The following is a 22819-nucleotide window of genomic DNA, read 5'->3' as shown; positions in this document are numbered from 1 at the left end:
AAAAATCTAAATTAAAGTCATATTAATTTCTTGACTAAGCTTATTCCACTTCCTACTTATTTACATAGAGAAATATAATTTGTGAACACTGATTTATAATGTTCTTTTTTCAGACAGGAAACAATTTACCCAGCATGTCGCTAGAAAATCTAACTGATAATGAAAGTGAAAATGCTGTAAGTCTTTCCACACTTACTTTGTGTTCATTCTTTCTGTCATTGTTATTTGCATACTACTTGGTTTTATAATATTAGCCAATATTATACAAGTTGTGAAATTTCTAACTCTTATTTTATATTTGCTGAAGAATCTTAAGAAGAAGGTATTTGAAAAGGAGGCCCATATCCAAGAACTTTCTTGTTTGTTTCAGAATGAAAAGGTAAGCAAAATTTGAGTTTTTGAGCTTAATTCATTATATTAATATTGACTCCCTTTTTTTCCCCATCTGGGCCCCAGCTCCTCAGAAGTAAACACAGAAAAGTGTTTTGAAATTCTAGACGATTTGGATATTTTACAGGTTTTACCTATCAAATACAGCATCTTAATTTTACTAATTTTATTTTTTAGAGTTTTATGGTGTTTGTCAGGATACTTGGCATAAATCACTTCATATTAGGAACTATTTTAAATTTGTATTGTATTTCAATTGGGGGAAAAATTAAGGAATTTTAGTGTTTTTAGGAGCAATTTAGGTATACCGTTAACTTTATTTAGGAAGATAGATGGGAGTTTTAAAAATGAAATGATTATCAGGAGCCATTAAATCAAAAGGGTTGGGGGGAAAATCTTACCCCTGGTTTGGCATGAAATACAATTGTAATAGGGATGGCAGTTTATGTAATGCAGTGCTTTAGATTGTGCCTAAACTGGAGTAAAATGAAAGATATTGGGCTGGGGATATAGCAAATGATATATATATATTATTATATATAAATATATAAATATATTTTATTATATATATAAATATATATTATATAAATAAAATATATATTATATAAAATATAAAATATAAATAATATATATAATATATAATATAAAATATATATTATATGTATTATATATTGACATGGGAAATACTATATTATATATTATAATATATATTTTGTGTTATATATTATATATATTTTATATAATATATATTACATATATATATTTTGGTTTTCTCTTTCTCTTTGTTACAGGCAAATACTTTGAAAGCAAACCGTTTTTCTCAATCAGTAAAAGTAGTACATGAACGACTACAGTTCCAAATCCATAAAAAGGAAGCCGAGAATGATAAGTTGAAAGAATATGTGAAGGTTATTTATAAATATATATCCATTTTTATATCTCAAGTGATAAAATTAATGAAAGGCTATAAAGCCATTCCTTAATTCTAGAATTTGATGGTTTTAAAATACACAATTGTTGACATGGGAAATACGTATTTAAGGTAAATCTTAATATTTGTGGCCTACCTAAAGGTTTGGGTCCAAATTCCAATATAAAAATGCTGTCTCTGTTTAATACTAATCTAGGAAGAATTTATGGGATTGAATTACTTTAAAAATCATTTCTATTTTATAGTTAATTTATATTTGCTGTGGAAAATTTATGGAAAATAAAATAAATTTAAATACACCAAAATCATTGTTAGCATTTTGGTGTACATTATTTCAGTCTTTTTTCTACATCTATACAAATATGCATACAGGTATTGATCGACGTTCGACCTATGCAACTTACGACCATTCGACTTTACGACCACAGTCGCTAGCCACGACTGCTCCGCTGTAGATTTTTGGAAACATTACAACATTTTGTTGTGTATCAAGAATATTGCTACCGCCTGGGAGGCTGTGACGACAAAGTGCATGAATGGCACCTGGAAAAATTGTGTTAAGTGCCATGTTAATGATTTTGACGGATATGACAGTGAACATGAACTTGAAACTATTCGGGAAAAAATAGTAAAACTCACTAAAGACCTTTCTTTGGAGTGTGAAATGGAAGATGTCGAAGAGTTGCTAGACAAAGAATTTAGAGAACTTACAAATGAAGAGCTAATCAAATTGGAAGAAGAAAGAGTGGCGGAAGAAGAAAGAAGAGAAGCAGAGAAAGAAGAGGAGAGCCAGAAAGAAAGTTCACCACTAAGGGATTATCAGATGGTTTATCTTTACTGAATAAACTTCTTATACATTTCTAAGCAATGGACCCAAACATCGAACGATTTGCAAGGATTGAACGGATGGTGCACAATGTGTCTCGTCCGTATCGTGAAATTTATGAAGGAAAAAAGAAACATACAATTCAGACAAAGCTCACCATGTTTATGAAAAAACCAACTCCGGTAACCCCAACTGCTGCCTCAGATGACAACATCAACGATCCACAGCCAAGCACCAGTGGCCAATAAAATGTTTCTTACATATTTGTATATTTTGATATGTTTAGCAATTGGGAAAATGTTTCCTGTGGTATTTTTTACACGTGTATTTTGTATTTTTGTATGCACCTGTATTTTGTAATTTTGTATGTTTTGCAAATATTAAACCAGTTGTACTGGTAATGCAGTGTTTTACTTAAACCTGATGAATGTAAAAATAAGAAACAAAATGGTGTAGAGATGATACAAATGGCATAAAATGAACAAAGAAAATTATGATATATAACAATAATGAAAGAAAATTATAAAATATGACAAAGATTTTTATAACATCATTTCACAGTACTGTACATATAGCCTACTCAACTTACGACCAAATCGTGTTACGACCAGTCTGTTGGCACAATCGTGGTTGTAAGTTGAGCAGTAGCTGTACATGCTTCCACACAGTTAACAGTCAGTACAGTGTTTATTTTTCGTTACTAATCGTAATATTCTTAAAAATAGTCCAATTTTGATGTTCACAAACTCAAGTAATTCCCTTATTAAACAGCTTTGTAGAAGTATAATTAAGGGGAATTTTTTGGTCTCATTATTCTTTTGGAGTCAAAGTCACTTTGAAATAAGAATTTGAGGTGGCAATCATACAATATAAGGTAACTTTTTTTTTCCCGCCAAAGAAGCAATATTCCCACCTTGAGAAGTTAACAGAGACTCAGACTCTATTGAGTGTGTGGACTTCTGAGTTAGATTTCTGTTTGCTTTTGCATTCCCGAATCAGAGCAGATGTCTGCAACCTGTAGCATGTTTCAAAACTGTACTCGAGGTTTTTCTTGGTGTGTTTTTCCTTTAAAGGGACATTAAGCTGGTTTATGGGGGATGTAAATTTTGTATGCTAGGGAATGCAGACGAACTTGAGTTGATATTGCAGTGCTCTGTCATAGTAAATATAAGAGAACACATGTGACTGAATTCATCTGATGTGTGATTTAACACAGATAATCATCTTCCCCACTTTATTTTACATAATTTCAAATTATGTCCTCAAACAACAGTTGGGAAAGTTTTTGAAAATACTTTCTTCAGTTTAAAAATGAAATGTTAAATAACTTTTAAAAGGAAAGCATAGTAGTTATTTTTTATATCCATGATAATTTGGAGAAAGAACAGAAGGCTAAAATCCTAAAATTTTACTATGAAATTCTCCTAATAATTTAAATTCAAATTCCTTTACCAAAATGCCACTGTTAAGAAATGATTAAAAGAAACTATCTGAGTTTACTGATTCTTCCACATTTTCTCTCACCCACTTTTGGATTTAAGGCATTAAGTAATTAAGGGGTTCAGAATTTAGTTCTTTGACTTAGGTTTGACAGTTTTTCGTTTTTTGCTTTTAAGAGTATAAACCCAATGAACTCAATTTGGCAACATTAATCTCAATTTTTTTTAGTGTTGAGTAATGTTGTATTGGGTCTTTTAAAAATTTACATTGTAAGTTTCTGGGAACTAACCCAAAGATGCCTTGAACCAGTTTTTCTTTCTAGATTTTTGTGATGTAGCAGTTAGAGTTAGAACATTTTTATGTTTTCCGAAGAGACTGAGAATAATTGTCTGTATAAAATTCGACGTGTATACAGACACTCCTTTGGATATAGAAAAAGACAGATAATCCACTGTGAATATGTGTCCATGGCCGGGTGTGGTGGCTCACGCCTATAATTCCAGCACTTGGGAGGCCGAGGCGGGTGGATCAGGAGGTCGGGAGTTTGAGATCAGCCTGGCCAACATGGTGAAACCCCGTCTTTACTAAAAAGAAATACAAAAAATTAGCCAGGTGGAGTGGTACATGCCTGGCTGAGGCAGAGGAATCATTTGAACCCGGGAGGTGGAGGTTGCTGTAAGACGACATCACACCACTGCACTCCAGCCTGGTGACAGAACAAGACTCCGTCTTAAAAAAAAAAAAAAGTGTTCATTCATTTGGCAAATTATTTGAGAGAGATTATTACTTGAGAATTATAAAAAGTTTATCATTTCACTGTATTCCTTGATAGTGCATAAGTGTGGGATTTGATAAATATGGTGTGAAGATCATGTCTGGAACCACGTTCAAAAAGAAAATTTACTTTCCATGTTTAAAAGTTTTTTAACCTGAGACAGAAACCATTCATGGTGTGATGATGACACCGTGTGGACTTTTAGAGGAATGACAGCAGTGTTTCCTATGGGATGCTCTTTTGTCTTATGTCCACTTATTGTACTGTTTTTCCCAGCTACTTAGGTTTTATGGGATTTTGTTTTTTTAAAAACAATTTAAGAATGTATTTCTCCTTTGAGACTGCAGAGTTTATGAAGAAAAGAGGTATAATTGGCCCACAATTCCACAGGCTCTACATACAGGAAGCATGATTCTGGCATCTGCTCAGCTTCTGGGGAGGCCCCAAGAAACGTACGATCATGGTGGAAGACAAAGGGAGTGAGGCATCTCACAAGGTGGGAGCAGAAGCAAGAGAGAAAGAGAGCAAGGAGGGAGGGGCTGCACACTTTAAACAACCTTATCTTGTAAGAACTCACTATCAGGAGAACGGCACCAAGAGGATGCTGTAAACCATTCATAAGAAACAACCCCCATGATCCAAACACCTCCCACCAGGCCCCAGCTTCAACACTGGAGATTACAGTTTGACATGAAATTTGGGTGGGAACAGATCCAAACGGATATAGTTTGGCTGTATCCCCACCCAAACCTTATCTTGAATTGTAATATTCATAATCCCCACGTGTCTAAGGAGAGACCTGGTAGGAGGTGATTGGATCATGGGGATGATTTTCCCCATGCTGTTCTCATGATAGTGAGCGACTTCTCATGAAATCTGATCATTTTATAAGGGGCTTTTCCCCCTTGGCTCTTCATGCTTTTCTCTCTTGCTGCCATGTGAAGAAGGTCCCTGCTTCTCCCTCACCTTCTGCCATGATTGAAGTTTACTGAGGCCTCCCTAGCCATATGGAACTGTGAGTCAATTAAAACTCATTCCTCTGTAAATTACCCAGCCTCGTGTATTTCTTTATAGCATGTGAGAATAGACTAATATAGTTAATTGGTACTGCAGAGAGTAGGGTATTGCTATAAAGATACACAAAAATATGGAAGCGACTTTGGAACTAAGTAATGGGCAGAGATTGGAACAGTTTGGATGGCCCAGAAGACAGGACGATATGGGAAAGCTTGGAACCTCCTAGAGTCTTGTTGAATGGGATTGACCAAAATGCTGATAATGATATGGACGATGAAGTTCTGACTGAGATGGTGTCAGATGGAGATGAGGAACTTGTTGGGAACTGGAATAAAGGTGACTCTTGCTATGCTTTAGCAAAGAGACTGGTGGTATTTTGCCCCTGCTCTAGAGATCTGTGGAACTCTGAACTTGAAAGAGATGATTTAGGGTATCTGGAAGAAGAAATTTCTAACATTCAAGATATGACCTGGTTGATTCTGAAAGCTTTCAGTTTTATGTGTTCATAGAGATTGGTTGAAATTGGAACATATGTTTAAAAGGGGAACAGAGCATAAAAGTTTGGTAAATTTGCAGCCTGACCATGCAATAGAAAAGAAACACCCATTTTCAGGGGAGAAATTCAAGTGGTCTGCAGAAATTTGCATAAATAATGAGAAGCCAAGTGTTAATTGCCAAGACAACAGGGAAAATATCTCTGGGGCATGTCAGAGGTCTTCATGGCAGTCCCTCTCATCACAGGCCCAAAGGCCTAAAAGGAAAAAGTAGTTTTGTGGGCTGGGCTCAGGGCCTTGCTGCTGAGGTAGCCAATGTACAGCTCAGGCCATTGCTTCAGAGGGTGCATGCGCCAAGCCTTGGCAACTTTCACATGGTGTTGGGCCTGTGGGCACACAGAAGACAAGAATTGAGGCCTGGGAACCTCTGCCTAGATTTCGGGGGATGTATGGAAATGCCTGGATGTTCAGGCAAGAGTTTGCTGCAGGGATGGAGCCCTCATGGAGAACCTCTGTTAGGGCAGTGTGGAAAGGAAATGTGGGGTTGGAGCCCCACATAGAGTCCCTACTGGGGTCCTGCCTAGTGGATCTGTGAGAAGAGGGCCACTGTCCTCCAGACCCCAGAATTGTAGATCCACCAACAGCTTGCACCATGCATCTGGAAAAGCCACAGACACTCAATGCCAACCTGTGAAAGCAACCAGGAAGAGGTCTGTACCCTGCCAGCCACAGGGGCAGAGCTTTCCAAGACTGAAGGAGCCCACCCCTTGCATCAGCATGACCTAGATGTGAAACATGGAGTAAAAGGAGATTAGGAGCTTTAAGATTTAATGACTGCCCCAGTGGATGGACTTGCATGGGTCCTGTAGCCCCTTTTTTTGGGCCAATTCATTCCATTTGGAATGGGAATATTTTCCCAGTACCTGTACCCCCGTTGTTTCTTGGAAGTAATTAACTTGCTTTTTACTTCACAGGCTCCTAGGCAGAAGGGGCTTGCCTTGTCTCAGATGAGACTTTAGACTTGGACTTTTGGGTTAATGCTGGAATGAATTAAGACTTTGGTGGACTGTTGGAAAAGCATGACTGTGTTTTGAAATGTGAGGACATGAGATTTGGGAGGGGCAAGGGGCAAAATGCTGTGGTTTGTGTCCCCACCCAAATCTCATTTTGAATTGTAATCCTTATAATCCCCACATGCCTAGGGAGAGACCTGGTAGGAGGTGATTGGATCATGGAGTTGGTTTCCCCCATGCTGTTCTTATGACAGTCAGTGAGTTCTCATGAGATATGGTGGTTTTGTAGGGGGCTCGTCCGCCTTTGCTCCTCACTCTTTTATCTTCTGCCACCATGTGGAGGAGGTCCTTGCTTCCCCTCTGCCTTCCACCATGATTGTAAGTTTCCTGAGATCTTCCCAGCCATGTGGAACTGTGAGTCAATTAAACCTTTTTCCTTTAAAATTACTCAGTCTTGGGTATTTCTTTATAGCAGTGTGAGAATGGACTAATATACATACTATATCAGTTATATACATATTTTTACAGTGTTTACATAAAATTGGAGTTCTGAAACGCTTTAATTGTTGCCATTTTATTTATTTATTTATTTTTTTAGAGCTTAGAAACCAAGATAGCCAAGTGGAACCTGCAACTGAGAATGAATAAGAATGAGGCTGTAGTGATGAAAGAAGAAAACAGGCAAAAAACTGTAGCTTTAAAAAAGGCATCTAAAGTTTACAAACAAAGGCTTGACCATTTTACAGGAGCTATTGAAAAGCTTACTTCCCAAATTAGAGATCAGGTATGTAAATACATTCTTTTTAAAAGATATATTTTATGTACTTAGTTTATATAATATCATGATGCTTAATATAGTAATTTTATTCTCTTAATGCTATTAATATCAGAAAAACAGCACTTTTTGCTTTAATCTTTTATTTTGGAATATTACATAAAATGTCAAATTTTCATATTGAAATATATCAGCATTTCCTTGGGAACTTTACTTACAGGAAATATTAAGTGTGTCCCCTGCCCCAGGCACAAAAAAGGTTCTATTGGCCAACTAACTAAGGGTAATACTTCATACATATTTTCGCTTGGAACATTATTGTCCATGTTAGCAAATTAAAGGCTCTGAGAAGGCTTTCAGAAACAGTGGAGTGAAGGGTATTGAACTAAGTATTTCCCACACTTTTTTAACCACAGAGCTATTCCTTTACCCGCAAAGCAACTCTTGGAACTGGTTCTGAGGAACACTAGTTTGAGAAATGCTGATTTATGTCATTTGACCCTATGACTTTATTCAGTAACCTCATTTAATCTCTGTAATACATTTAAAACCATATGCTGAAATAAACTCGCCATGTAAAATATATCTTTGGCTATAGTACAAATTTCAAAATGGGCATAGCGTTTTGTTATTTTTGACAAATTATTATATTTATTCAATTACGAATTGATTTTACTAAAAAATGTCTCACTGATATCTCGCTTCTTAAGAACTAATGTTAAGGCTTATAGAATTTTTATAGGCTTTCAGAAATGAAAACAGACTTGTATAAAAGCCTATTGCAAACAAAATACTATTTTATAAGCTCAAGCATTAACATTCTAAGGCTTAATATTTAACCTATCATCAGAAGAATTTAACTAGATAAAAACATTGAAGACTAGGTTTAAAGTCTAGAAAGTTGTAGACCTGGTTGAAGGCCTGAAAAGATTCTTGAGTAGTAAAAACTAATTGAGTTGTTAACATTCTTGGGGGGATTTTACTTAAATAGCATCACTACCACACCCCAGATGTAAGACTGTCCCTATTGTTAACCTTGTGACTTTGGATAAGGAACTTAACCTCTTTAGGCTTCAATTTTCTCATGTATAAAATAGGGAATCATAATACTCCCTTTCTCATGTGTTTGCAGGGAGAAATAAATAAGAAAATATATTTTTGCACTGTCCTCCTTTCTATTCCTTTAATGCATGAAGTGTTTGTTTTGTTGTTTTTCTTGTTTGTTGTTGCTTCTGGCTTTAATGTTCTTCTCTGGCTCACAATAGCTCTTTCTTTTTTTAACCATTCAGGTATCTTTTCAATTGACATCTCTTCAGAGAGGCCTTTCTTGACAATCCTTTTGAAGTAGTCCCAAAACAATCATATCAATGTCTTAATTTTTTTTTAATAGCATTCACTATAATCTGAAACCATATCATTTATTTTTTCCATTTATCATTGCTGTTGTGTTTTGTTTAATTTTTAACTGTTTACTTCTACTTGAATATAAGTCTCAGAAGGCAGGAGCTTACTATCCTGTTCACATAAGGTAAGGGTACCATTATTTAAAACAGTGTCTTAAGTCTAAAACATGAACAGTTCAACAACAAGGGCTAAACGATAGTTTAACAAAATGTTATCACATATCTACACAATGCCTACATTTTACCAAGGACTACAGAAAGAGAGATCAAGGACAAGGAGGATTTGTAAGGGTCTATGGTCTATGGTCTTTGGTAATTAGGAGGTCACTAGTACTAGTTCAGATGCAGTTTCAATGCAGTGGAAGAAAAGGTTAAAAGGGGGATTTTGCTTTATATGTGCATGTTATAAGGACAGATGAAAGAAGAAATGGGGATTTTGAAAGTACTAGAGAACTGATTCTGACATTTAGTGCCCAGGGGCCAGGATGTTAAATGCTCTATAATTCTGCACACTGAAGAATTATCCCATTTCCTTCTTTGAAAACTAGACAGATCCTCTTTTTGCTTCTGGTGGCTTAGATGTGCCATTTTTCTAAAGTAAAGAGAAAAGGTAGGCCAACTCAAAAAATCTCTAGGAAGGTGATTCCATCACTGACTAGTTTCAACATCTGGGAATGTCATACTAATGAAGTAGGTAATAATTATATTGCTAATACATAAATTCTTTTCTTACTGATAAACCTTCTAAATATCTCAATTTACATTATAAACTTATACTTCACAATTTATATTAAAGCTTATTTTATACAAAATATGAAAACAATATGTTTTCATATACAAACTATGAAAACAAACTAGTAATTCAGTATATCAAAAGTATTACTTTGAAAAAATTTTAAGAAGTCTTGTGCGTAATAGATTCTCAGTAAATACTTGTTCAGTAAATGGATGAATGATGAAAGAAAGAAAAACCCAATACATGTTAATTGTTATCATTACTGTTTCTGGGCCTTTTGATTTATAATTACTGGAATTGTTGCCTTCCAGTGTGTTTGTTTTTCTGTAGAATGTAGACAGGAGGCACAGCTCTTTAGGTGGATCTGCAGAGAGTTATTTGAGCTATTTATTGTTTGCTGTGCTCCAGATTCTATCCATCAAGCCCCTAGAAATACAGCCATGAACAAAAGCAGATAAAAATCCCTACCTCATGGAGTTCACATTCAAAATGGATAAGCCACTAGTACCACTTTTATATCTTTGTGGACAGTAGCAGTGTTCGAAGGCTGATGGGGTGACCTCTATGAAGTAGCTATGGTGGCACACATTTGTAGCCCTAGCTGATAGGGAGGCCGAGGCAGGAGGATCCCTTACATTTAGGAGTTAGAGGCTGCAGTGAGCCATCATGATTGCACCACTGCACTTCAGCCAGGGCAAAAGAATAAAAAAAATGGAATGTTCAGTAAAAAGAAAAGAAATTATCTTAATTATGAAATATTGTTTAAAAATAGTTGTAACATCTTTTAAAGTGTTAGGTTGAAACTTCCACTATGTGTATATAAAATGATAGCAATATAGATACTTTAAAATGTTCCTATTCAAAGTTGTCTACTTACATTATTTAATTATTTCAATAGTTTTTACAGGACAGGTGGTTTCTGGTTACCTGGATAACTTCTTTAGTGGTGATTTCTGACATTTTGGTGTACGCATTACCCGAGCACTGTACACTGTACACAATGTGTAGTCTTTTATCCCTCACTCCCCTCCCTCCCTTCCCCCCAATTCCCAGAGTGCATTATATTATTCTTATGCTTTTGCATTTTCATAGCTTAGCTCCCACTTGTAAGTGAGAACATATGATATTTGGTTTTTCATTGCTGAGTTACTTCACTTAGAATAGTGATCTCAACTTCATCCAGGTTACTGCAAATGCTATTATTTTGTTCCTTTTAATGGCTGAGTAGTATTCCATGGTGGATATGTACCACATTTTCTCTGTCTGCTCATTTGTTGATAGGCATTTAGGCTGGTTCCATATTTTTGCAATAATGAATTGCACTGCTATAAACATGTGTGTACAATTTTCTGTATTGAAAGTTTCATGCTTTTTAGATGACTGCTTCCTTGTTTATAATGTATTTGTGTTTAGATTTCTGAACAAAACAAAAATATTTTAAAATTATAGGATGAGTATTTTTATGTATTCTTTAGGAAGTCAAGTTGTCTGAAACAATTTCAGCTTCCAATGCCTGGAAAAGTCATTATGAGAAAATTGTAATAGAAAAAACTGAATTGGAAGTACAGATTGAAACCATGAAAAAGTAAGAAGGAATTTAGAATCTTTTATTATTTAGTAAGAGTTCTCATTTTTTCTTTTAACTCTTTGAGTTGTTTGTATTTTGATTTTTTAAGATTATATATGGTAAAGGTGCTAATTACGTGATTTGATATTTTCCTATTTATAATTCTATAAAGTTTTCTTACTCTACTATTAAAAATAATTAAAATGATTGCTCATTAAAAGTGAATTGGTGTTCACATTTTGAAATTTTAAACTTGTAGATTATCATTCATTATTTCAGTATGCCATCTATTATTTGTAGTAAATGTTAATATTTGTCTTAAATGGAGCTGATGTTCTCTTTTAAACAAAAATGTGTAAAAATATATTTAAAAATTTATAACTGTTTTGAAAATCCTAAAAATTATTGTTCCTTAATTCAAGTGACTTAAATGCATAACAAAGAAAATGCAAAGTAAAAATGCATGTATTTTATTATTTGAAATGTATTACTCATAACACAATAACGAACCCTGAATATTTGATTTTAAGTGTTTTCTGTGTCTTCTGTTCAGTTTTGTCATTGAAAACTACCATATATAATTCATGTCTAAAGATTGGCTGTTACTGCCTTGATTCTTTTCTTTAACCTGTCCCTAAAATTGTGTGTAAATTTGTGCATGTGTATGAGAGGAAGAGAGAGATGTGCATACTTGTGGATAATAGCTTAGAAGTTTTATTGAACAGCAAAGAGCACGTTGTATAATTTTTCCTCAGAATCATCAGTGGGTAATTGTTTCTAATGATTTGCTTTGGTTGTACCCTTTTAGATTACGACTTCCTATTTTTGCTCTTCTATGAATTCTGTTTATTTTTTGTATATTCCCTATTGGAAACAATACACCCTACCAAAGTTATTTCAGAAACACACTTAAAATATATTGTTTGAGTAAAAATTTTTATGACTTTTGTAAAATATTCATTTATTTTATAAAGGCAAATCATTAATCTTTTGGAAGATTTGAAGAAAATGGAAGACCATGGAAAAAATTCATGTGAAGAAATTCTTAGAAAAATTCACTCAATTGAATATGAAAATGAAACTCTGAATCTTCAGAATACAAAATTAAAGGTACTGTGTATGTATGTTTGTGCAGGCATATGTTATGTAATGACCATAGTCTACTTAATAGAAGTAGCTTGAAGAAAGAGTATGTTTAGTACAGTGCTCTTGTCTTTTATGCTTGTCAGGATGTATTTTCAGCAGTACTAAATAAGATTTATGAAGTTGACTCTTTGCCTCAACTTTTAAAATAAATGATTTACTATCCAATTTTAGCAGTTAAATGAATCATCCAAATTACATTAACTTTAGTACATAAGATTATTTCTGAGTGTCATGGTTACGATAGGATATAGCCTCAGGCCTGGTCTGTTTGAAACCAGAAAGTATGTTCTTGGCTGCTTTATAACCAGAAAGAATTTTCCAGCTTGCTCAAATCCGACTGGTAATTGCTTTCCATAGGTACCAGAAGAGAGACAGGGGAGAAGCTTTTCTTTGTGGGGAAAAAAAGATATTTGAGTTTACAGTCAACCAGAGATACATATAAGGACCAGATGGAACTTGAAAGATGATGGCATGATTTTCACTTCCATAACAATATTTTTAGAGGACAGAAAATAGAAGACAGAAAAGAATCTTTTTAAACCATGAAATAAAGTTTGTGTGCACAGGATAAATAATGTATTAGTAGCTAGAGTACATTTTAGAGTAACTTGTAAAATAAGCATCTAACATTGTTTTGTTGTATTCATAACAGTTTAATTCTATCACTGTATTTAGAATTAACTAAATAATACATTTATTCTGTGTATTAAGATGTTCTTAATACATGTTAAATTCCTAAAAGATGTTGCAGATATGTTTCATGATCCTTGAGAGAAAAAATATTTAATGTTAGAAGTGAAGATCTAAGGCTTTTTTTTTTTTTTTTCTGAGTTAAGGTTTGTTTTTGTTTGTTTGTTTTGCATTAGAAATGCACTGGTTTCTTGGAAACATAATTACTGTCTGTTTAGAATTATGTAGACATCATATAAAAACTGCAGTGGCTTTTTAAAAATGAGTTTGTTTATGAGAAAAAATATACATAATTTAAAAATCATCACCAAAGGAAATTATTTTAATAAAATGATAGCATTCCAGGCTTTAAGGTTCTGAATTGCTTTTTTATTTTTTATTTTTTTTCCAGGTGCGGTTAAATGCTTTTTTAAAAGATTGCTTTTCTGAAGGAAACTGGGGATACATCCAAATATCTTTTACTCTTTCTAAACCCTTATTTCGCTATATGTCTAAAATGTCATGTGCTGGAAAAAGAATTTTATCCATTGTAGGTCTTAGCATATTTTCCCAGGAGCCAATCTATAGTCTACATACTGATCTGTCTTTGCGGGAGATACATAGTGTTAAGCAGTACAATGTATAGTAATTAAAGGTTGTTTATTATATATTGCAGAAGACAACAGATTGCCCAAGCCAAAAAGATTCTTTCCCGTTGTAGGTTTATAAAGTTGATAACTTTTCTCATCTTGATGTTGAGTTTTAATCTCCTTTAGACCAATGGGACAAGGCTAGGTTCACAAATCTCAAGCCTGTTTTGTTCCAAGTGGAAAGACTCTTACTAGTTTGAAGTGGAGGACTTGAAATTGCCAGTCCTGTTGGCTGTGTTCATTCAGGAGTTAGTGGAGGAAATAGTAATCTAAGTCATATACATCATAGAAAGTAGCAAGGTCTTCTTTTCTCACCTTTAATGTATTTAGTAATACAATTATTTTGGCTACTTTTTGTTAGCAAAGACTTTAAAAAATCCAAATTGCAATTTACCTTAATACCATTTTTTTTAGCGGTGACATTATTCTGAATTAGAACTTTTTCCTTCAAGAAATTTTGTAAGTCCTTTATAGTCCTTCAAGAAATATGAACTTCTTGTGTTTTCTTAATAAAAGTTCAGTTATTCAATGAACATAGTTCCTCCAACTTCCAACAGTTTATTCAGTGTTATCTTTTGAGTGACAAATATATACTCATTACAGTAAAATTGGAAACTGTAGAAATATAGAAAGAAAAGAACAAAATGATCACTGATCCCATAGTTCTTGGAGATAATGGTATTTTGTAATACTTCTGTTTTTTTCATAGTTGTCATTAAAATAATGTCTTGCCTTGTTCACTTTAAAATGGAAACAGATGTAATATGTATATAACATATAAACTCTTTATAAGCATCTTTTTTAATTACTCTGTAATATATATTCCATGTAGAAGTGTTAGGAGATTCCCTATTTGTTAGTCATTCAGGTTATTCCCAACGTTTTTAACATTTAATAATAATAATGATCTGATGAATTTTTTTGCACATAAACTTTTTGTTGTATTGTCTTTAGATTATATTCCCATGTAGAATTATTGATTCAAAGAATATGAACATTTTGAATGTTCTTGATATGCTTTGCTACATTTCTTCTAAAAACGTATTTTATTGCCATTAGTTCTCTATACCCCATCAGCATGGGAAATGAAATGTATTTTTTTACTTATAGTGTCTGCTAATTTGGCAGGTAAAAATGAATTTCTAAACAATTTATATTTTTATTCCTCTGATGGTTATCTGCATATATCTAAATTATATATTTATGCTACTATACCTTGATTTATCAAATTTGGTCAATTATATTGACTTTCTAATTAGTAGAGCGCTAACATAAATGATAATATAAATACTAATACAACTAAAAAGGCATGTTAAATTCCTAAAAAATACTACAACAAACATATAACTTTATCCTTTTTAAAAAATAAGTGAAGGTAGCTTGATATAGGAAGCTAAAAGAGTTTTTTATGGATATAAGATATGAACATAAGGGCAATATACAATAAGCACTTCCAAGATAGGGCTCATGACCAAAGAGAAGAAAGAGGAGGAGGAACATGGAGTATATGGGCTTTATGTAGAGTGCTGTGTATCTCTGTGGCTTGCTGTGTTCAGCTGTGTTTGTGCACTTTGTATTCAGCTGATGTTTTTTACGTGGTTCAGACAATTAATTAACAAACTAGAAAAAATTACATCTGAACAAAAGTTAGTTCTTTGCTATACATCATTCCCCTGCTTACCAATACTGTAAGATGAGCTTCACTTGACAGAAAAGTGAAATAGGACAGATTATATATCTTCACCTTTTATTTGGAAAATAAGTATATTTTCCAATTACCTGTTCTCCCCATGTTCACTTTGCAATTTCCTTTTACATTGCCAGTATGGTTAAATTGATAAGTTGTTCTGTAACCCAAAGTGCTCTTTTCATAGACTGATTCTAAATATTAATAACAATGACTTTTATAGTTGTTCTTTCACTACACAGTCAAGTAATATGTTTATAATTTTTTTAAATTTTACAACTTTTAAATTTTTCCTGGAGTTTCCAAAAACCCTGCTTGTTGTACTCTTTGCCCTTATCATAGTCTTGTTTTTTTTTTTTTTTTTTTTTTTTTTTTTTTTTTTTTTTTTTTTTTTCTTCTTTTTCTTGAAATTCTTCATCCTATCTCTATTCTCTGAAGAACCCATTTTCCCCAGATTTCTTCTACTTGGGACCTTCTGTCTTCTTGTTTCATCTGAATGAGTTGGTCTCTAGGCCTGCTGCCCAGATGCCATGCTGGAATTTTCTTGATTGCTATCCTGGTTCCACTGTTTCCTTGATCCCACATCCTGTTTCTTCTTCTTCTTTTTACTGGAATATATCTGCAAATAGTATTCCCTTAAGAAAAAGAAAGTAAGAAGTAAACATTAAATGGTCTTACATGTCTAAAAATGCCTTTATTCTGTCCTCATTTTGATTAATGGTTTCAGCTGGGTATAGCATCCTAGATTGAAAGTAATTTTTTACAGAGAACTTTGAAGGCTTTGCTCCACGGTGTTCTATAAGTCAGAGTTGCTGGTAGAGAAAATCTGCCACCAGTCTGATACTTATTCCTCTGTAGAGACATTTTTTATTTTTCTTGAAATTTTCAAGAGATTTCCCATATCCTTGACGTTTTGAAACTTCACACGCATCTAGTTGTGTCTTCCAGTTCTTTGTGCTAAGTACTTTGTAGACCTTGTAAATCCAAAGACTCAGTTACTTTACCTCTGAGAAATTCTTTTATATTATTTCTTTGGTAATGCTCTCTCCTGCCCCTTTCCATTTTCTCCAGTCTTTCTGTCTGGGTGTACTACCGAATGTATTGTTGATTTGTTGGACCTCATAAATGGATACTCTGTCTTCAATTTCTGGCTTTTGTTCAATTTTAGGGGCAGACTTCTTTAGTCATTATCTTCTAATCCATCTTTTAAAAGTTTAATTTCCAAGAATTTAAAAAAGTATTCCCCAAGTGTTCCTATTGTCAAGTATTTAAAAATACCTATAAGGATTTCTCTTTTTTCTCTTTTCTTTTCAGCGTTTCAATTTATTTGTTTCCTCCTGGCACTTTTTTTTTTTTCTTTTTGAGACAGAATCTTGGTCTTTTGCCAATGCTGGAGTGCAGTGGTGCTATCAGAACTCACTGCAGCTTCGATCTCCCAGGCTTAAGTGATCTCCCACCTCAGCCTCCCAAGTAGCTGGGACCACAGCACATGCCACCACTTGGCTAATTTGTGTGCATTTGTGGAGGTGGGGTCTCACTATGCTGCCAAGGCTCCTGGCCTTTTGAACTCCTGGGCTCAAGTGGTACTCCCACCTTGGCCTCCCAAAGTACTGGGATTACAGATGCAAGCCACTCTGACATTTAAGAATTTACAAATGAGACAATAAAAAGACTAGCAAAACAAGAGAAAACTAAATGGATGTGTGGATTGTTCTTGTCACTTGACTGGTTTCACTTCACTTTTCTCAACTATGGGGAAACTAGCAGTTTACTGGTAGCCCCTAAAAAATGCCAAAATACAAATGACCCGTCTTTGCTCTGGGTCACCAACACCATCCCTCTGTTCTTCCCAAACAGTTAATTCAAGTTCTTTAGAGAAGGACTTTTCTTATTTTTGTTTGTTAGGAAGTAAACTGCTAGTTCCAGGTGTTCTGCCTTGAGTGTGTGAGTAGGGGGTAGAGGGTAGTGGTAGTCAGCTGTTCTATTCATCAGCTTTGAATTAATCCTTTTCAAATCTAAGTCTCACTCTTGCCCTTAACCCTTTGCCTCTCTAGATTCAGCAGGTGGATGAACTTCCTCCTTAGCTAAAGACCCTCCTGATTCATTAGTTAGTCATCAGTTCTCCAGAAGCATTAAAAATATTTTGTCCTTTGATGACCCCTGGTCTGTTATTTTTATTAAGTTGATTTATAAACATCTTATTTCTTTATATTAGTTTGGTCTTGGGAATGAAGGGAGATTTTAAAATGTGGTTAGTTCTCCAGAAGAAGACTCCTTAAACCTAGGACATTCTCTCGGATAGGGCACATTACTAACCTTTCCCCATTTTTTTCTGTGCTTTATTCTCTCTATATCAATTTTGCGGGTAGAACTTCATTATACTTACTTGTTTGTATAATTTGTCTCCCTCTGAGGGCTGTTCTTCCCTCCATCCTCCACATACCGGGGATTGTTTTATCCTCCCATTACTTCTAGTGCCTAGTACTGTGCCTGGAATATATTAGTCATTTAATAAATGACTCTGGAGAGTAGCAACCATAATGGTTACTATTTGTCAATTACCATTAATGTAGGAGGCACTTGATAAGTGCTTTACATTTTTTTAATTTCTAATTCTCATGTAATACTATAATAAAGATATTTTTCTTAATTATAGATGAATATATTGAAGCTCAGAGAGATTAAATAACTTGCACAAGATCATACAACTAGTTTAGTGGCAAAGCCAGAATTAGAACTTGGAAGAAGACAGGAAAAGAATACTAGACACAATCTTGTTCACATTTTATAGTTAGAAATTTGATTTGTCTCACATTTTAAGTTATATAAAGTTTGCCAGAAAATGTCTTGGAAAATTCCAGAAAACAAAATACCCTAGCACTCTAGGGAAGTATTTTAAATATTTCAGCAAGTCTTATATTAGTTAAGATTCAGCTTCACTGTATATAACAGAAAACCCAAATTAAGTGGCTTAAGTAAGATAGAGATAGTTATTATGCAGAAAAAGTCCAGAGTTGGCACTTCAAAGCTGATGTGGCTCTTTAGCTTTTTAGCTTTCTGTTCTGCCATCCCTAGGTCATGACCCTCATTCTCATGATGTAGAATAGATGCTGGAGCTCCAATCATTGTAGTCAAGTTTCAAGCAACAGGATGGAGGAAAACAAAAATGCATTACCTTCCTTTAAAAAATAATTTCCTCCCCTTTAAGGAACCTTCCCCAAATTCCCATATGACTTGACTCTTTTACTTATTTAGGCACATGACTCCCACTTAGGTGCAAGGGAGACTAGGGAATGTAGTCTTCTAGTTATTCAAAGCTCTAGACAAATATGAATACTGATTTTCTGCAATTGTTTCATATTTTCTGCCTCTACTCCTATAGTTTTCCTATTCTTATACTTTAGAATGCTATTTTTCTCAGTATCTAAATCCTACCTTTCCATTAAAATTTAGCTCTAATGCTACTTCCTCCCAAATTCTTCCTCCCAAATTCCTTCCAAATTCTTCTCAGTGAATCTCTCCTTGTAAACTCCTATCTTTATGTACACACAGGTTGCCCAGGGATGGTGTGACATATACTTAATTATAAATGAGTATTTATTAAATGAATGCTTAAATTGCTCTATTTGGAAAGAAGAAGCCATTTTTCATGTTTATTTTCTTATTGAAATCCTTCAGAGAGAAAGAATTAGAAAGATATTAATTATAAACTAGTTTTTGATAAAATGATGAAGGAATTATATAGACTACAGAAGTCATTGAGTTAAAGTTTGTATTTTAGCATATCCTATTAATAATTAAGAAATGTATTTTTAATGCATTCTTTTCTGGATTTTTAAGGAAAATATTTAAATAGTTTGGCATATGTTTTTTGCAGTGTAAATGCAGTTTTTTTTGCAGCCTAGATGTTTATGTTTTATTACTTTTAATTACTTTAGAATAGTTTTGGATTTTAAAGTTGCAAATGAAAAATAAACTGTGAATACTGCTTCCAAGGCCCAGCAATCTCCTGTATTAGACACAACAGAAAGTTTATTTGGAAGGTTAAAAAGTTGTATTTGTTTCTTATAGAAAGTTAGAAAAAACAGAAAAACACACAAAAAATTAAGTCATCTGTAATCTCATAACTGAAAGATAACTGAAGTTAATATTTTAGTATATATAATTTTTGATTTTATTAATATATGTATATATTAATATACATATTAATTAAAAGTAGTATATATGCTACTTCCAGTTTTTTACTATTGTAAATAAAATGTTTTTTGAGTCTTTTTTGCTTATCTGTTTTCTTAGGATATATTTACTTGTATGATACAGGTCAAAAGACAGACTCATTTTTAATATTGTTCTGTATTTCCAAATTGCCCATCATAAATGTGTATACCATAAGTAAAGTAGTCCCTATACATGTTCCAGTACTAGGTAATTAAAAGTACTAATTTTAAAACAAGTCTCTCCAAATTTTATAAGTAATCTCATTTAGTCTTGTGGCTTTACATACCATCTGTGTGCTCTAGGCTTTCAAATTTATATCTCTAATCTAACCTTACCCCTGAATTCCAGACATATATTCTGCTGCCTGCTTGACATCTCCATTTTGAAATTTAATAGGTGTCTCAAAGTTGTCAGGTCCAAAATGGAGCTTTTGATGTTTCTCAAAATAGTTAATTCTACAGTTTTTCTCATCCCAGTTAATGGAAAATCATCATTTCTTTCATACATTGCTTCCAGTCTGTTATCAAATCTACCTCAAGTATATTAAGAATTTGACCACTTCTCACCAGCACCACTGTTGTTACCCTAATTCAAGCCTCCATCATCTCTCATTGTTATTGTGACCTCTTCACCATTCTCCTTGCTTTGGCCCTGGCCCCTGCAGGCAGCATTCGGTATAGCAGTGGAGCTGTTTTTATAAAAATGTAATCAGACCATGCCACTCCTCTGCTCAACCCCACCCTGCTCAGAGATATCTTGGTTAATAAATACCTACAAGGCATTATAGCATCTAGTTTTCTATTACCTCTCTTATTCTTCTTCTCTCATCTCCTTCCATTCTTCCCCTTTTTTCTCTTATTTCTACTCCACTGGCTCTCTTGTTTTCCCCTAACTTGCTAGGCTTCCTCCCACTGTTGCCTTTTTCCCTGAAGGGAATATTTTTCCCTTAAACAGACACACTTCTGTCAGTTTTACTCAAAAGTCTCTTTCTCAGGAGGCCTTCCCTCACGTCATTCCTAGCTGCTTTTGCGTTTGATATATTTTACTGCTTATTCTTGTTTTTTGTCTGTCTGCCCGCCCCTCCAGTATGTAAACTTTGTAAAGGAAGGGCATTTTGTCTGTTTTGTTCACTAATAGAAACTTCAGTGCCTACAACATTTTAAAAAATAACTAGTGAACGTATTGGCTCATGTATTCATCGATCATTCACATTTATGCTTTTTTGAATTACCTACTTATTATCTTTTATATTTGTCTTTTGTCCTAATTAATATATAACTATATATTAAGCATATTAATCTAATTGTTTTATTTTGCTAATGACAAATGTCATTTGACAAGACATCCAATTTGTCATTTGCCAATATTTTGTTCATATTTTGTTTGTATTGGAAAGCTATGAAACTTTGGAGAGAGATACACTCACATTTTTAAAAATGGCTTCTTTCGAGAGTGCTCTCACAGTTGTGCACATCTTGTAAGCAGAGACATTGTCCATGTAGACTGTCTTTTCAAGGATGCTTTTATAGTAGATATCCTTGGAATATGATAACTATGTCTCCCTTAGGAGCATGGGTTAGACATGCTCACTGCCTGCTGTAAGAAATTTGGGTTTCCTAAACTCAGGTTTCTTCTTCTGTAATGCATTTGACTGCACATGCAGTTGCCACCTGGCCTCTTTGGGTTGCTCTGTAGAAATTGAGGCTCAGGAAACTGATACCATTGCTGACAGTCTTACTACTCCTATTGCTGTGGGTACTAAGTCCCCTGCATCTGATCCAGGAATCTTGTTCCTTCTGCTAGCATCCATGAAACTGCAGTAGGCTAACTAGTAAGCTTGCAAGGAAGATAAAATCTCAGACTTTTAATTTCTCTATATCTTCCTTTAATTTTATGCTCTTTAGGATTTTTGCTATTCTGAAAAGGAATAAAGTTTTACCAAATTGTCTGAAAATTTTTAAAAGTTTTTAGTTGATTCATTTGATGCTTCTTTAGTGTTGGGTTGAGGCAGGTAGTTAACCTATTTTTTTCTAATAAACAGTTGTCTTATTGCCATTTATTTAGTGGTCCATGTTTCCTCCACTGATTTAAAAATATAACCTTTATCATGTACTAAGTATAATTTTTGTGTATTTTTATTTTTTATTAACCTCTATATTCAAATGTTAGTATCTTAATAATTTTAATTTTTTATACATTTTAATATCTACTAAGTACTGAGATTCTTCACTTAGTATTCCTTTCAAAATGGTGTCACTCTTTCCTATTTAGTCTTCTATATTAGTTTTAAATTAGTTTTGTCATATTCTTCCCCATTTGTTATACTTTTGTTTGAAATTGTGGTTTTAAATTAATTTGGAAAAAACTGATAATGTCAACAGTATTTATATTTCATATCTAGGAACATGGTCTACTTTTCCAAGTTTTTTTTTTTTTTTTTTTTGTCAGTAAACTTTAAAAGTTTTAAAAATCATGTGTCCGGTGTAAATCTTAATAAGGTTGTTCATGAGTATTAGTTATTAACTTTTTGAAATTTCTAAATTTTAGATGGTAATTGCATGAAATCAAAAATAATTATTTTATTAACTTTGTTAATACATGAGTTATGTTTTTATAATAATTCCTTAGCACTGGAGTATAAATGTATTCTAATGACTTATAAAATCTATTTATATCTTTTTTGCTAGACTACACTTGCTTCTTTGAAGGATGAAGTTGTTTCTGTTGAAAATGAACTACTAGAATTGCAAGAAGTAGAAAAAAACCAGAAAACCCTTATTGAAATGTATAAAACTCAGGTGACTACTGCATTTATTATGGTGTTTACTACAATTGGTAGACAATTTAAAACACTATTTGTTTGCATTCTAAATAAACAGAACTGAAGAGAGATGGGGCTATTATGGTGGGTTATAAAATGTCTCAAATATTTCTTAAGGTCCCAGATATCTGTATAAATAGACGATTCTAATGTTTCCTGATTAAAACACTGCATATGGATATACTGGATATTCCTAAAAGTAGATTTAAAATTAATTACATAGGTATAATGTGACCCTTAATGTATTCTTATTAATCTTGT

The 22819-nt window shown here is 33.6% G+C and overlaps 1 protein-coding gene across 8 annotated transcripts in view; it reads left to right on the top strand.

The window, feature by feature from the left end:
- ODF2L (outer dense fiber of sperm tails 2 like) overlaps nucleotides 1–22819 on the top strand; it is a 54014-nt gene that overhangs the window by 19566 nt on the left and 11629 nt on the right. For all 8 annotated transcript variants that reach the window (XM_017499852.2, XM_017499854.2, XM_037728293.1 and 5 more), the window contains 7 exons: nucleotides 114–176; nucleotides 308–379; nucleotides 1182–1298; nucleotides 7485–7670; nucleotides 11276–11385; nucleotides 12342–12477; nucleotides 22425–22535. In XM_017499852.2, coding sequence (XP_017355341.1) covers nucleotides 114–176; nucleotides 308–379; nucleotides 1182–1298; nucleotides 7485–7670; nucleotides 11276–11385; nucleotides 12342–12477; nucleotides 22425–22535 — 795 coding nt within the window. The remainder of the gene's footprint in view (nucleotides 1–113; nucleotides 177–307; nucleotides 380–1181; nucleotides 1299–7484; nucleotides 7671–11275; nucleotides 11386–12341; nucleotides 12478–22424; nucleotides 22536–22819) is intronic.

This window comes from Cebus imitator, unplaced genomic scaffold, assembly GCF_001604975.1.
Source record: "Cebus imitator isolate Cc_AM_T3 unplaced genomic scaffold, Cebus_imitator-1.0 Scaffold261, whole genome shotgun sequence".
Classification (NCBI taxonomy): domain Eukaryota; kingdom Metazoa; phylum Chordata; class Mammalia; order Primates; family Cebidae; genus Cebus; species Cebus imitator.
Note: the sequence above shows the minus strand (reverse complement) of the source record. Positions and strands in the feature narration are given on the sequence as shown.